Below are 17,660 nucleotides of genomic sequence, written 5' to 3'. Positions count from 1 at the left end.
ATATCTAAACACCTCTATTAAGGTTCTATGTACAAAACACAAAACCAGTGAAGTTGTCACGTTGTGTAATTCGTAAAAAAAACAGAATACAATGATTTGCTAATCCTTTTCAACTTTTATTCAATTGAATAGACTGCAAAGACAAGATATTTAATGTTTGAACTAAGAAACAATTTTTTTGTTGTTGTTGCAAATAATCATTAATTTTGAATTTAATGGCAGCAACACATTACAGGCGCATTTTTACCACTGTGTTACATGGCCTTTCCTTTTAGCAACACTCAGCAAACATTTGAGAACTGGGGAGACACATTTTTGAAGCTTCTCAGGTGGAAATCTTTCCCATTCTTGCTTGATGTACAGCTTAAGTTGTTCAACAGTCCGGGGGTCTCCGTTGTGGTATTTTAGGCTTCATAATGCACCACACATTTTCAATGGGAGACAGGTCTGGACTACAGGCAGGCCAGTCTAGTACCCGTACTCTTTTACTATGAAGCCACGTTGATGTAACACGTGGCTTGGCATTGTCTTGCTGAAATAAGCAGGGGCGTCCATGATAACGTTGCTTGGGTGGCAACGTATGTTGCTCCAAAACCTGTATGTACATTTCAGCATTAATGGTGCCTTCACAAATGTGTAAGTTACCCATGCCTTGGGCAGTAATACACCCCCATACCATCACAGATGCTGGCTTTTCAACTTTGCACTGAAAACAATCTGGATGGTTCTTTTCCTCTTTGGTCCGGAGGACACGACGTCCGCAGTTTCCAAAAAAAATTTGAAATGTGGACTCGTCAGGCCACAGAACACTTTTCCACTTTGCATCAGTCCATCTTAGATGAGCTCAAGCCCAGTGAAGCTGGCGGCGTTTCTGGGTGTTGTTGATAAATGGCTTTGGCTTTGCATATTAGAGTTTTAACTTGCACTTATAGATGTAGCGACAAACTGTAGTTACTGACAGTGGTTTTCTGAAGTGTTCCTAAGCCCATGTGGTGATATCCTTTACACACTGATGTCGCTTTTTAAAGCAGTACCGCCTGAGGGATCGAAGGTCATGGGCATTCAATGTTGTTTTTCAGCCTTGCTGCTTCCGTGCAGTGATTTCTCCAGATTCTCTGAACATTTTGATGATATTTTAGAACTTAGATGGTGAAATCTCTAAATTCCTTGCAATAGCTCGTTGAGAAATGTTGTACTTTAACTGTTGGACAATTTGCTCAGGCATTTGTTCACAAAGTGGTGACCCTCGCCCCATCCTTGTGTGTGAATGACTGAGCATTTCATGGAAGCTGCTTTTATACCCAATCATGGCACCCACCTGTTCACATGTGGGATGTTCCAAAGAAGTGTTTGATGAGCATTCCTCAACTTTCTCAGTCTTTTTTGCCACTTGTGCCAGCTTTTTTGAAACATGTTGCAGGCATCAAATTCCAAATGAGCTAATATTTGCAAAAAATAAAGTTGTCCAGTTTGAACGTTAAATATATCTTGTCTTTGTAGTCTATTAAATTGAATATACGGTAGGTTGAAAATGATTTGCAAATCATTGTATTCTGTTTTTATTTACAATTTACACAACGTGCCAACTTCACTGGTTTTTATGTTTTGTAAATGCTGTAACTTCACAGTTGTAATTTTACAGTAAATTACAATAAAATGCAACTATCTGCAGGGTTCGTACGGGTGCTTAAAAACCTTGAAAATGCTTGGATTTTAATGTTGTGTTGTCAAGGTTTGAAAAATGCTTGAATTTTGGGTGAAGTAAATGCTTGGAAATGTTCATCATATTTCCCGACAGTCTGACTCAATAGGCTAATTATAAAATGGAAAAAAATTAAATACGTTTCCTTAAACATTAAAGCTGGACGCTTGATCTGTTGGCTTTGCACGAGCCCTTCCATTAGGTTGTTGTGCCAGCTTTTTTTAGTCATGTTGCAGGCATAAAATTGCAAATGAGCTAGTATTTGCAAAAAAAACACAGAGTTTTCCAGTTCGAACGTTAAATATCTTGTCTTTGCAGTCTATTCAATTGAATATAAGTTGAAAAGGATTTGCAAATCATTGTATTCTGGTTTTATTTACCATTTACACAACGTGACAACTTCACTGCTTTTGGGTTTTGTACATAATGTAAATATATATGTCATGTAGTAACAGGCACATTAATAATCACATTTAATATTTACGTACTTTGATCATTTTAACCATACGCGGCGCATTTTTCAAAAACACATCACAACGTTCGCTTTTTCCCCCTCCCACATCATCACTGATTATTCCTCATGCAGGCTTCATAAGAGCCAACATACATAATAAAACATCACTCACTGTAGAAGGTCCGCTGTCATTAGGATGCCCACTGATAGAATCTTGTTATGGTCTCATTTTAGATGAAAAATGACTCATAATCCGCAACAACAAAACAACTAAAGGGCTAAACATCACCTTACTATGGTGGAGTCATTTACACCTGATATGTGTGGTGATACCATGTATGATGAGAAAGAAGCACAATATGTAAATCAGTGTTTTTCAACCTTTTTTGAGCCAAGGCACATTTTTTGCGTCCGGAGGCACACCACCAGCAGAAATCATTAAAAAGCGACACTCAGTTGACAGTAAAAAGTTGTTGTCACAATTGTTAAATATGACTTTAAACTATAACCAAGCATGCATCACTATAGCTCTTGTCTCAAAGTAGGTGTACTGTCACCACCTGTCACATCACCCCCTGACTTATTTTGAGTTTTTCGCTGTTTTCCTGTGTGTAGTTTTAGTTCTTGTCTTGCGCTCCTATTTTGGTGGCTTTTTCTCTTTTTGTTGGTATTTTCCTGTAGCAGTTTCATGTCTTTCTTTGAGCGATATTTCCGGCATCTGCTTTGTTTTAGCAATCAAGAATATTTCAGTTGTTTTTATCCTTCTTTGCGGGGACATTGTTGATTGTCATGTCATGTTCGGATGTACATTGTGGACGCCGTCTTTGCTCCACAGTAAGTCTTTGCTGTCGTCCAGCATTCTGTTTTTGTTTACTTTGTAGCCAGTTCAGTTTTAGTTTCGTTCTGCATAGCCTTTGCTAAGCTTCAATGCCTTTTCTTAGGGGCACTCACCTTTTGTTTATTTTTGGTTTAAGCATTAGACACCTTTTTACCTGCACACTGCCTCCCGCTGTTTCCGACATCTACAAAGCAATTAGCTACCGGCTGCCACCTACTGATATGGAGGAGTATTACACGGTTACTCTGCCGAGCTCAAGACAGCACCGACACTCAACAACAACACATCATTTGCAGACTATAATTACTGGTTTGCAAAAAATATTTTGAATCCAAATAGGTGAAATTACTTAATCTCCCACGGCACACCAGTGTGCCGCGGCACAGTGGTTGAAAAACACTGACGTAGAGTGATCACTAAAGCAGTCGCTCTGCACACCGCCAAGATGTGTGAATGAAAAAGGCTGCGTTTACTTCATCGACTTACTGAAACTAACTATAGTCCTCTCAATGTTTGACTTCATTATTTATTTGGATACAGTGTTTAATGCTACATTTTTAGTATGTTATTCAAGAAAGAAGTTCGAAGTTTGCCCTTTCTTGACCTCTCTGTTGGAGATGATTTGCATGCAAAATGTGCAATGCAATATTTTTGTTAACAGGATTATTCCATTGAAGCAGGGAAGCTTTTAATTGAATTATTTGAAAATTATTCCATAAAAAGATACAATTCATATCTAAAGTTCTAAAAAATAACATTATACAGATTAGAATTTTAATAAAAGTAAGATGCAGTGTCATTTCAAACTACTTTTATTTTGATCAAATGAAGGAAAAACTTGTTTTGAATGATCTCTGTATTCCATTTTTTTTGTAAAGTAAAAAATTTGTAAATCTAATTTTTGCTGAAAAATTGGGTGATTTCATTTTTTAGGCCATAAATGTATTTTTGACAGAAAAATATGTGCTGCATGTAGCAACAGTTCTTCTTAACTAAATAGTCTTGTATTATTTGATGACAACTGTTCATTATAAATCAATTCTACAATTTCTTAACTTGAATATCTGCTTTAATCTCTCAAATGCATTGACTTGTGATCCCAAAGTAAGCTTTCTGTCAGTTTGTCGGTTAAGAATGATAACAAGCAAATGAAGGGAAAGTAGTGAAATGTCATGAAGACGTTACATTTTTTTAGGATGTAACGAAATTTAAATATTATAACACGGTTATCATTATTATCACGGCTTTGCTCTAAAAGTACTTGTACGAACTGAAATAGTTTAACCAAGTTTTATTCAAAATAAATGAATAAGCAACACAAACAGTATACTTTCCTTGGCCGAAGAAATATTGAATAGTGTTCTCTTTTTATTAGATTTTTTAAATACCCGTATTTTTCAGAGTATAAGTCGCACCGGAGTATAAGTCGCACCTGCCGAAAATACATAATAAAGAAGGAAAAAAACATATATAAGTCGCACTGGAGCCCGGCCAAACTATGAAAAAAACTGCGACTTATAGTCCGAAAAATACGGTATGTTTATCTTCTTCTATTTTATTTTGTAAAGGTTTCAAATTGTTTCGAAATTAAAGGGGAACATTATCACAATTTCAGAATGGTTAAAACCATTAAAAATCAGTTCCCAGTGGCTTATTATATTTTTCGAAGTTTTTTTCAAAATTTTACCCATCACGCAATATCCCTAAAAAAAGCTTCAAAGTGCCTGATTTTAACCATCGTTATATACACCCGTCCATTTTCCTGTGACGTCACACAGTGATGCCAACACAAACAAACATGGCGCATAGAACAGCAAGCTATAGCGACATTAGCTCGGATTCAGACTCGGATTTCAGCGGCTTAAGCGATTCAACAGATTACGCATGTATTGAAACGGATGGTTGTAGTGTGGAGGCAGGTAGCGAAAACGAAATTGAAGAAGAAACTGAAGCTATTGAACCATATCGGTTTGAACCGTATGCAAGCGAAACCGACGAAAACAACACGACAGCCAGCGACACGGGAGAAAGCGAGGACGAATTCGGCGATCGCCTTCTAACCAACGATTGATATGTGTTTGTTTGGCATTAAAGGAAACTAACAACTATGAACTAGGTTTACAGCATATGAAATACATTTGGCAACAACATGCACTTTGAGAGTGCAGACAGCCCAATTTTCATCAATTAATATATTCTGTAGACATACCCTCATCCGCGCTCTTTTCCTAAAAGCTGATCTGTCCAGTTTTGGAGTTGATGTCAGCAGGCCAGGGAAGCTAGGGTCGATATTCTTCTCTTGATCATCTTCGGTGGCATAAGGGACGGTAGAAGCAGTGTGAGCCAAGACATCCAGGGGGTTTAGCTCGCTCGTCTGCGGGAACAAATTGCCGCAATTGCTTGCCGTGCTACCTAGGTCCTTTGTCCCTGAATTGCTCACACACTCCGGCAGATTCAATGGGGGTCTGGCGGCAGATTTCTTTGACTTTATCGTTGGAAATGCATCTGCTTTGAGTGTCGCAGGATATCCACACATTCTTGCCATCTCTGTCGTAGCATAGCTTTCGTCGGTAAAGTGTGCGGAACAAAGGTCCAATTTCTTGCCACTTTCGCATCTTTGGGCCACTGGTGCAACTTGAATCCGTCCCTGTTCGTGTTGTTACACCCTCCGACAACACACCGACGAGGCATGATGTCTCCAAGGTACGGAAAACAGTCGAAAAAACGGAAAATAACAGAGCTGATTTGACTCGGTGTTTGAGAAAATGGCGGATTGCTTCCCGATGTGACGCCACGTTGTGACGTCATCGCTCCGAGAGCGAATAATAGAAAGGCGTTTAATTCGCCAAAATTCACCCATTTAGAGTTCGGAAATCGGTTAAAAAAATATATGGTCTTTTTTCTGCAACATCAAGGTATATATTGACGCTTACATAGGTCTGGTGATAATGTTCCCCTTTAAGGGGGGAGCGTGCTAACTATTTCTGCAGGAAATAAACAGTATCACCCTGATTTTTTCAAAGTAAGTTAATCCATCACAGTTTTATGAAAATTTAAATTTGAAGCGGTAATAAAACATTGGGGATTTTATCGCCATGTAAGAGTATAACAGTTAATGGTACGTCCCTATTACGTTTATATCGTTGTATGTTACAACACAAGCTGTACACTGACTACTCAGATATGCTGCTCCCTGGTCATGGAATGACTTACAAAAGGACCGAAGGTTACCTGAAATGATCACTTTGGGGGAATTTCAGTCCATTTTAAAGGATCTAGAAACCAGTTCTATTGGGCATTGTACTTGTTTTTTTGTTTTTTTTGTTTTTTTTACTGAAACATTTAATATTTGTTAAACGCAGGTGTCGGCAACCTAAAATGTTGAAAGAGCCATATTGGACCAAAAATACAAGAAAATTATCTGGCTGGAGCCGCAAAAAATTTAAAGCCTTATATAATAATAATAATAATAATAATAATAATTATATTTATATAATTAACACTTATATAAGTGTTAAATTATAGGCAACACATGATGTAAGTGTCTATATTAGCTGTAATAGCCTACTATCAAAATGCTGAAATGTAATATTTATAGTGCACATTTTTACAAAATTGTAAAACATTAGTAAATCAAAGGCTTCTCAGAGGGTGAGATAACTCCTGGAAATGACTGGCTTTTAATGGCCAAAGGTATAGATGTGTGTGTCCAAGTTAAAGGAAACGGCAGGCTGTCTTCTTCTTTTGGATGTATTACAATCTTTGCAAGCTGGGTAACGTTTGCTGTGGTCTGGAACGACATGGCACACAAACAACTATCAGAAATACAAATATAAATTAAATACACAGAGGACATAAGTAAAGGAAATTAAATGAGCTCAAATATAAAGTTAAAGTACCAATGATTGTCACACACACACTAGGTGTGGCGAAATTATTCTCTGCATTTGACCCATCACTGTTGATCACCCCCTGGGAGGTGAGGGGAGCAGTGAGCAGCAGCGGTGGCCGCGCCCGGGAATCATTTTTGGTTATTTAACCCCCAATTCCAACCCTTGATGCTGAGGGAGGTAATGGGTCCCATTTTTATAGTCTTTTGTATGACTCGGCCCCGGGTTTGAACGCACAACCTACCGATCTCAGGACGGACACTCTAACCACTAGGCCACTGATATACCTAAAAACGAGGTACAATGATGCAATATGTACATACAGCTAGCCTAAATAGCATATTAGTATCGATTAGCTTGCAGTCATGCACTGACAAAATATGCCTGACAAGTCAATAACATCAACAAAGTTCACTCTTGTGCATTCACGCACAGCATAAAACCTTTGGTGGACAAAATGAGACAAAGAAGGAGTGGCGTAAAACATGTCTTTCTGTGGCAGCGTCGGAGAAAGTTGCACATGTAAACAAGCTACGGTGAGTTCAGGGATCGCTGGAATTAGTCGGGCAAAGCGGTGCTTGCCAAATCCTCTCATCAGTCAAGCATGTTTAATATAAACAGTGGAATTTCTAACAATTAGGGAAGTTTGTGTCATGTTTGTCCTCCTACAGAAACCATATTAAAACAAAAAATATGCTATTTTCTGTCATCTTTTTCCATTATCATGCATTTTTTTAAAAAGCTCCAGGGAGCGCGAGACCCGTGAGTTGGCGACCTGGTTCAACCTATCGCATGGTTTTACCTCTTAAGGCCCAAGCTGTTTGTTTACATGCTTTTTTGTATTTCTCTTTGCTATTTGGGCTTTTTGGACCCTAATTACAATAAAAACTAAGAATCATCTTTTGATATGATGTACTTAGTCCATAAGTACACAAATGTGTACTTCATGTTTAGTGACATGCTAATTGTTATTTTTACACTTTTTTTTTTCCAAATTCCATTGCATGTTGTACTCTTCTGACACCACTAGATGGCAGTATAAGTGTCCACATAAGCGCCATAAGACTCCAATTCAGTAGTGTACACAATTTTGGAAATAAGAGCTAAAAGGTGCTGTCCACGCATGTGGCCACTAAGCCTTCAGAGGTTTTTAATGTTGTAAGAAATGTGTAGTTTTCACCATAGCATGTGACTACTGATGTTTTTGTTGCTATATTTATTTCTGTCATTTTGTTTTGTTGCCCTTTTGCCCAGATCGCTTTTGGAAAAATCTCAATGAGTCCTTAAATAAAGGTTAAATAAAGGATATTGATTGATTAATTGATAGTTACATCTAGTGATGTCCGATAATGGCTTTTTGCCGATATCAGATATTCCGATATTGTCCAACTCTTTAATTATAATGGGGGACTTTAATATCCATATGACTACCCCATCGGACCCTCAGTGCATGGCGCTCCAGACTATAATTGATAGCTGTGGTCTTACACAAATAATAAATGAACCTACGCATCGCAACGGAAATACGATAGATCTAGTGCTGGTCAGGGGTGTCACCACCTCCAAAGTTACGATACTCCCGTATACTAAAGTAATGTCCGATCATTACCTTATAAAATTTGAAGTTCTGACTCATTGTCAACAAACTAATAATAATAACTACTATAGCAGCCGCAACATTAATGCTGCCACAACGATGACTCTTGCTGGCCTACTGCCTTCGGTAATGGCACCATTCCCAAATTATGTCGGCTCTATTGATAACCTCACTAACAACTTTAACGACGCCCTGCGCGACACCATTGATAGTATAGCACCGCTAAAGCTTAAAAGAGCCCCTAAAAGGCGCACCCCATGGTTTACAGAAGAAACTAGAGCCCATAAATTATCATGTAGAAAGCTGGAACGCAAATGGCGCGCTACTAAACTTGAGGTTTTCCATCAAGCATGGAGTGATAGTTTAATAACTTATAAACACATTCTTACCCTAGCTAAAGCTAAATATTACTCAAATCTCATCCACCTCAACAAAAATGATCCGAAATTTTTGTTTAGTACAGTAGCATCGCTAACCCAACAAGGGACTCCTCCCAGTAGCTCCACCCACTCAGCAGATGATTTTATGAATTTCTTTAATAAGAAAATTGAACTCATTAGAAAGGAGATTAAAGACAATGCATCGCAGCTACAACTGGGTTCTATTAACACAGATACGACTGTATCTACGAAGGATACCGCCCTCCAAAATAGTTTCTCTCTCTTTGATGAAATAACATTAGAGGAATTGTTAAGATGTGTCAAGGGGACAAAACAAACAACATGTTTACTTGACCCATTTCCTGGGAAACTTATTAAGGAGCTTTTTGTATTATTAGGTCCATCAGTGCTAAATATTATAAACTTATCACTTTCCTCTGGCACTGTTCCACTAGCATTCAAAAAAGCGGTTATTCATCCTTTGCTCAAAAGACCTAACCTCGATCCTGACCTCATGGTAAACTACCGGCCGGTGTCCCACCTTCCGTTTATCTCGAAAATCCTCGAAAAAATTGTCGCACAGCAGCTAAATGAACACTTAGTGTCTAACAATCTCTGTGAACCTTTTCAATCCGGTTTCAGGGCAAATCACTCTACGGAGACAGCCCTCGCAAAAATGACTAATGATCTACTGCTAACGATGGATTCTGATGCGTCATCTATGTTGCTGCTTCTTGATCTTAGCGCTGCTTTCGATACCGTCGATCATAACATTTTATTAGAGCGTATCAAAACACGTATTGGTATGTCAGACTTAGCCTTGTCGTGGTTTAACTCTTATCTTACTGACAGGATGCAGTGCGTCTCCCATAACAATGTGACCTCGGACTATGTTAAGGTAACGTGCGGAGTCCCCCAAGGTTCGGTTCTTGGCCCTGCACTCTTTAGTATTTACATGCTGCCGCTAGGCGACATCATACGCAAATACGGTGTTAGCTTTCATTGCTATGCTGATGACACCCAACTCTACATGCCCCTAAAGCTGACCAACACGCCGGATTGTAGTCAGCTGGAGGCGTGTCTTAATGAAATTAAACAATGGATGTCCGCTAACTTCTTGCAACTCAACACTAAGAAAACGGAAATGCTGATTATCGGTCCTGCTAAACACCGACATTTATTTGATAATACCACCTTAACATTTGACAACCAAACAATTACACAAAGCGACTCAGTAAAGAATCTGGGTATTATCTTCGACCCAACTCTCTCCTTTGAGTCACACATTAAGAGTGTTACTAAAACGGCCTTCTTTCATCTCCGTAATATCGCTAAAATTCGTTCCATTTTGTCCACTAGCGACGCTGAGATCATTATTCATGCGTTCGTTACGTCTCGTCTCGATTACTGTAACGTATTATTTTCGGGTCTCCCTATGTTTAGCATTAAAAGATTACAGTTGGTACAAAATGCGGCTGCTAGACTTTTGACAAGAACAAGAAAGTTTGATCATATTAGGCCTATACTGGCTCACCTGCACTGGCTTCCTGTGCACTTAAGATGAGACTTTAAGGTTTTACTACTTACGTATAAAATACTACACGGTCTAGCTCCAGCCTATCTTACCGATTGTATTGTACCATATGTCCCGGCAAGAAATCTGCGTTCAAAAAACTCCGGCTTATTAGTGATTCCCAGAGCCCAAAAAAAGTCTGCGGGCTGTAGAGCGTTTTCTATTCGGGCTCCAGCACTATGGAATGCCCTCCCGGTAACAGTTAGAGATGCTACCTCAGTAGAAACATTTAAGTCCCATCTCAAAACTCATTTGTATACTCTAGCCTTTGAATAGCCCCCCTTTTTTAGACCAGTTGATCTGCCGTTTCTTTTCTTTTCTCCTCTGTTCCCCCCTATCCCTTGTGGAAGGGGAGACACACAGATCCGGTGGCCATGGATGGGGTGCTGGCTGTCCGGGGTCGGGACCCGGGGTGAACCGCTCGCCTGTATATCGGTTGGGAACATCTCTGCGCTGCTGACCCGTCTCCGCTCGGGATGGTTTCCTGCTGACCCCACTGTGGACTGGACTCTTACTGTTATGCTGGATCCACTATGGACTGGACTCTCACAATATTATGTTAGACCCACTCGACATCCATTGCATTCGGTCTCCCTAGAGGGGGGGGGGTTACCCACATATGCGGTCCTCTCCAAGGTTTCTCATAGTCATTCACATCGACGTCCCACTGGGGTGAGTTTTTCCTTGCCCTTATGTGGGCTATACCGAGGATGTCGTTGTGGCTTGTGCAGCCCTTTGAGACACTTGTGATTTAGGGCTATATAAATAAACATTGATTGATTGATTGATTGAATTACCGATACCGATATCAACCGATATATGCAGTCGTGGAATTAACACATTATTATGCCTAATTTGGACAACCAGATATGGTGAAGATAAGGTACTTTTTAAAAAAATTAATAAAATAAGATAAATAAATTAAACACATTTTCTTGAATAAAAAAGAAAGTAAAACAATATAAAAACAGTTACCGTATTTTTCGGACTATAAGTCGCAGTTTTTTTCATAGTTTGGCCGGGCTCCAGTGCGATTTATATATGTTTTTTTTCCTTCTTTATTATGCATTTTTGGCAGGTGCGTCTTATACTCCGGTGCGACTTATATTTCGAAAAATACGGTACATAGAAACTAGTAATTAATGAAAATGAGTCAAATTAACTGTTAAAGGTTAGTACTATTAGTGGACCAGCAGCACGCACAATCATGTGTGCTTACGGACTGTATCCCATGCAGACTGTATTGATATATATTGATATATAATGTAGGAACCAGAATATTAATAACAGAAAGAAACAACCCTTTTGTGTGAATGAGTGTGAATGGGGGAGGGGGGTTGTTTTGGGTTGGTGCACTAATTGTAAGTGTATCTTGTGTTTTTTATGTTGATTTAATAAAAATAAAAAAATTTAAAAAACGATACCGAAAATAAAAAAAACGATACCGATAATTTCCGATATTACATTTTAACGCATGTATCGGACATCTCTAGTTACATCCAAGTTTAATTTCTATGGCGTTGTCACCTGAACAGCTGTGGTTAGTGTAAATAAGACTGTTAAGCAACACTGCAAGCATTTCATCACATCACGTCACCAGTGGGAGGAATTGAAATCATTTGATTGTCTTAACATCTGCACTCACATTCAACTTTTCTCATAATCCTGCAACTGCCAAAAGCTCGTCGCTACAGCCAGACTTAACATAAATATGTCTGTGTAACCAGGATTAAAGTTTTGGCACTGCTCCCAGAATGCTTTAAGGCACTTTTGTCCTCAGAGAGGATAGTCGGTAACAAACCCGAACCCTAAATCAATTATAAGATGAAGCATTGATTGCAAAGAAGTTACTATCCGATGGATCCTTTTTGTGTGACATAATGCATTACGGATTATTCCGATCAAGGCTCAAATTGCTGCCAATTCCGATTTTGATTCCGATCATCCATAAGTGAGATTGGCTGATACCAATCACATGTGTTAACTGTACATTTTTCAATGTATTTATGGTGAATCCTATTGACAGTTTAACAATATCGACACAATATTTAAGATGACTCCTTATCTTTTATTGCAGTAATCCTTCGTTTATCGCTGTCAATAAATGAATTCACATTAGGAATCATTAATTATAAATCATATATCTATTGTTTGCTACTTTTTACCAAAATCAGCCGATTGATGGGCACATCCCTCAGTGTACTGTGGCAGATACAGAGCACACAACTGGTCAGCAGACCTCAAACAATAAACCGGTTGGAAGTATTGTTGATTTATGGCTCAGTGCTTGCAGCTGTTGCCTTTGAACTCGTTCTGCCCTCTGGATCTCTGCTCAGGACAGACTACTTACTGGTCAAGCTGTCTTGACCAAAGACAAACACTTGTGAACGCCACCTGTGAACATGTCCCCGAGCAGAGAGCACGGCAGTTTGTAGCTGTCAGCCATGATTTATGGATGTGGTTGTGGATGGTTGTCAGTCATTGATGCCTCTAAACCACCTCAGAAAGAACTTGGCTCTCTAAGTACCACCATAATGACCAACATTAAAATACAGTAGCGTAGTAGGCCTAAGTATTCATTGAAAAGAAGGCAGAAGTTATATTTAACAAGTAAATTTTATATTTTGGCCACACAGTTTGAACAATAACACTGTTTGAATTTAGGAAAAGAAAACACTGTACTTTGATCAAGTGATTCTTTGGCGTACCACTAGATCAGACCTGGGCAAATTAAGGCCAGCATGCAGCCCGTTAAGCTTTTCAATCCGTCCCGTTAGACATTCCCAAATAATTATTTTAGATCTTTAAGATGGAAAGTGTAGCTGCCATTATGATGTGCAGTGATGTTTTCTAATGACCGTAAGTCTTGAACTATACAAAGTATTTCAATGGTTGGAATACCAAAGACTATAAAAATTGGACCCATTACCTCCCTGCTTGGCACTCAGCATCAAGGGTTGGAATTGGGGCTTAAATCACCAAAAATTATTCCCGGGCGTGGCCGCCGCTGCTGCTCACTGCTTCCCTCACCTCCCAGGGAGTGATCAAGGGTGATGGGTCAAATACAGAGAATAATTTCGCCACACCTAGTGTGTGTGTGACAATCATTGGTACTTTAACCTTTTTACTAGTTACTATGGTAATCTAATGAGTTACTTCTGGTGGGTTCTTCTTGATGCCGACAGATCTTCTTGACCCCGGTAGACCGTTTGAACCACGTCTTTTGTTGCCACACACAAGTCTCGGTTGCTTTTCAGCAATACATATTCTAGGACTTTTCAGTCCGGCGTGTCTCTACTTCCTGGCTCTGTGTGCGTGTCTCACTCCGCTCTCCTGCATGTGTCTCGCTGTGCTCCAACTCCCAACTCCTACCACGTGTCTCGTTCCGGCTGCTGCTAATAAGGGTCGACAGGTGATTAGATAACAAGCCCCAGCTGGGCAATCTACTCACCTGCCACTGACTTCGAGGCCGGTCCTTACACACCCCGCTCTGCAGCAGGCCCGCAGACCACGCCCCCCTCCACATTACTATGGTAATCTAATTAGTTACTATGGTCATCTAATTAGTTACTATGGTAATCTAATTACTTACTATGGTAATCTAAGTCACAGCAGCTCAGACGAGGCACCAAGCAGTGTGGGTGGGGAGCGTTTCCACAGAGTGTTTCCAGAGCGAGCCTGAAATGCGGGTGTCAGGGACAGACGCGGAAGGAGATTTTTACAACAAACTTCTAAAGCTTAGTGATATATCACATATATCAGATTCAGTGTTGTGTTACTTACTGAAAACCAGTAACTAGTTACAGTTAGTAGTTACTTTAGTTCAAAAGTAACTCGGTTACTAACTCAGTTACTTAAACCATAAAGTAATGCGTTACTGTGAAAAGTAACTTTTTGATTTTTTTTAAGGCTCCCATTAATGCCCTTTTAGCCTTCATTTCAGTACTGTTGTTGCACTGGAGAATAATACAATCTGTTGATCAACTTAAATGCATTTGCATCACTGAACTTTGCTAAGCAATGTGGTCTACAGACAACACACAAAGACAAAGATATGTTTCAAAAGGCCAATTAGTTTCTGGCCAGAACAAATTGACAAAACTATTTTAAATAGCTGCAACATAACATACATAAGTAACAAACCGCACAATAACAACATAGCTGTAATCCTGACTTCACCCAAGGAAGGCACACATGACAAACACACAAAGCCTAACCAGGCATTTTTTTCTCTCAAGGAATTGTGAAATAAAATAATGTCTTCAGTAGATCAACACTGTAGTGACGCCCAGAACACTCTATGCATTTCCCCAGTTTTAGTTTAGAGAAAAAGAAAGATTGGCCTGGCCCACTAGGATCCCTCATTATGTTTGTGAACTTTATAGTCTATACATTTAGAGTGATGTGATAATCAAACACTCTAGAAGTCCAGAATGAAAGAGTATATAAGAGAATTGACAAGAGTGTGTGTACCTTCAGTGCTGAATGATAAGCAGAAGCAGAGTTTGGAGTGTTTTCTTTAGCTTGCTTTCCATGTTTGTGTACTCACTGTCCACTGTGTCCAGGTACTTGGAAAATGTGTTCTGTGCCATTTGCCGTTTGACGCCCGGTATCATGCTAATTAGCTGCCTGAAAGCGGGTGACTCCACTGTAGAAATAGCCTGCATGTCTTCCAGCACATACCCTGCAATGGCTCTATCAATGTTGTCCTGGCTAGCAGTCCCTCCGTTAACATCCAGCCGCTGTTGCTTAGGTGGAGGTGGAGGTGGAGGTGAAGTGTGTCTCTCTTTACTAGCTTTGTCGAAGCATGTTGCTTTTGTAGGTGTTTCAGGAGATTTGAATTGCTGTTTTGGGCAGTAGATAGGATCTTTGATCCAAGACACAACTTACGTTGAACTAAAATGTTGTTTTCTTTGTGCTCGACAAAAGAAAAGTAGTGAGAATATCTCCATGTTAAGAAACTCGACTTCGGCTCCGCCATGATGTCTTGTTGATGGGTGCTGGTTAGCGCCTTGCATGGCAGCTCCCTCCATCAGTGTGTGAATGTGTGTGTGAATGGGTAAATGTGGAAGTAGTGTCAAAGCGCTTTGAGTACCTTGAAGGTAGAAAGCGCTATACAAGTACAACCCATTTGTTGTCAATAAACACAGACACGCTCACTGCTCCCCTCACCTCCCAGTTGGTGATCAAGGGTGATGGGTCAAATGCAGAGATTCATTTCACCACATCTAGTGTGTGTGTGTCTATCATTGGTACTTTAACTTTAACTTTAACTTTAACTGATGACAGGAACATGCTCCATGTTGGCTAGTCAGACAGATGCAGCTTCAAAGGCTGCCACTGCCAACAATAAAAATTTGAATTTGGAAGGCGGAGAGCGTCATTGTAAAAAGATCTATTACATTATTTATGTTTCATTTCTTATGCTCCAGCCCTTGCCTTTTGTTCCACCTTTCTTATTTATTTATCACCCTGAGGGGATTCTGCAGTGATGTGAAAGATGAATATTTTCAATTAGATCCTCTGCGTGTATTTTTGTTTTATTTTGTTGCTTTTCTGCACGCATGTGGTCAGCTCACACTGAGCTATTACAAGCCCAGATTGTCATCTCGTCTCTGCAGGGTTCCCCCGGGCTGCACACCGCAACTGACATAACCCGAGGCCTGCGTGCCTCCTCCCTCTCATTTTCATCACGTGCGTGCGTGCTCTCTCACCACAGGGGTGCTGTGGAACCTGTCGTCGTGCGACGCCGTCAAGATGACAATCATTCACGACGCCTTGACCAGCCTGACCAACACTGTGATCATACCCCATTCGGGCTGGAGCAGCGCCACCTTCGAAGAGGACCACAAGCTGAAATTCCACTCATCACTGGTGCTGAGGAATACCACAGGTTGTTTCAGGTAACATATAGCGCGTGTCCGCCCCCTGGTGGACAACTTATGCAACTGCACTTGTTGTGATTAGGCCTCATTTGCCAGATGAAGGAGTCACATTTGCAAACAGTGTATGTTTTCTGTTAGTGTCAACTAAAATGCACACTAGTGTGCCGTGAGATACCGTCTGGTGTGCCGTGGGAGATTGTCTAATTTCACCTATTTGGGTTAAAATGTTTGCAAACCAGTATATATAGTCTGCAAATGATGTGTTGTTGTTGAGTTTTTGTGCTGTCTAGAGCTCGGCAGAATACTCTTCCATATCAGTAGGTGGCAGCCGTTAGCAAATTGCTTTGCGGGAGGCAGTGTGCAGGTAAAAAGGTGTCTAATGCTTAAACCAAAAATAAACAAAAGGTGAGTGCCCCTAAAAAAGGCATTGAAGCTTAGGGAAGGGTATGCAGAACGAAACTAAAACTGAACTGGCGACAAAGTAAACAAAAACAGAACGCTGGACGACAGCAAAGACTTACTGTGGAGCAAAGACGGCGTCCACAAAGTACATCCGAACATGACGTGACAATCAACAATGTGGCAGCAGGTAGCAAATAAATGTGACCTACACGCTCCCCTGAACAACCAGCAGAGGGCACTGCAGCCAGAGCCACACATTGGACTGATAAGAGATCAGTATCTACATAGGGACAAGGTCATTAAACGGCATTGATACAATAAAATAAGCAGCTAGCACGGTTTTTCAGATGAACTGGATAAATTAGCATTAGCTAATACAACGCTAACGTTAGCTATATCAGGCTCGTTGTGCGTTCTCTCTGTAAAGACGTGGATTGTTTTTGTGCAAAGAACTTTGGGCATGTTGCATATAATGCATATCATGCTCTGTGACCCAGACCGCTCTGTCTGCAGTGCCCTCTGCTGGTTGTTCAGGGGAGTGTGTAGGTCACATTTATTCGTGCATCTGGTTTGTGGTAGAATTGTCTCATCGACACAAAAAGCAAAAAAGCGATCCACATATGCAAATTTAATACAAATACAAATACAAAATCAAGCATATTTATATTCAAATCTCAAAAATATATTTACAAATACACGTTTATTTATACAAATTCTTGATTTATTTGGATGTCACACTTTTATATTTATACATTTTATTTGTATATATTTTCAAATCTCAAAAATATGTTTACTAATCTGCGTTTATTTATACAAATTATTTATTTATTTGTATATCACATTTGTATTTGTATATTTATTAATATATGCATATGTAATAATATCATATTGATATATATAAGTTCAATTCTACTTCTATACATAGATGACGTTTTTTTG

The 17,660-nt window shown here is 39.7% G+C and overlaps 1 protein-coding gene across 3 annotated transcripts in view; it reads left to right on the top strand.

Annotated features, from left to right (window-relative positions):
- The window catches only part of pkp4 (plakophilin 4), a 193,785-nt gene that overhangs the window by 149,092 nt on the left and 27,033 nt on the right, over positions 1 to 17,660 (top strand). For all 3 annotated transcript variants that reach the window (XM_061971545.2, XM_061971547.2, XM_061971546.2), the window contains one exon: positions 16,154 to 16,337. In XM_061971545.2, coding sequence (XP_061827529.1) covers positions 16,154 to 16,337 — 184 coding nt within the window. The remainder of the gene's footprint in view (positions 1 to 16,153; positions 16,338 to 17,660) is intronic.

Source organism: Nerophis lumbriciformis, linkage group LG13, assembly GCF_033978685.3.
Source record: "Nerophis lumbriciformis linkage group LG13, RoL_Nlum_v2.1, whole genome shotgun sequence".
Classification (NCBI taxonomy): Eukaryota; Metazoa; Chordata; class Actinopteri; order Syngnathiformes; family Syngnathidae; genus Nerophis; species Nerophis lumbriciformis.
This window is presented reverse-complemented; position numbering and strand designations above follow the sequence as displayed.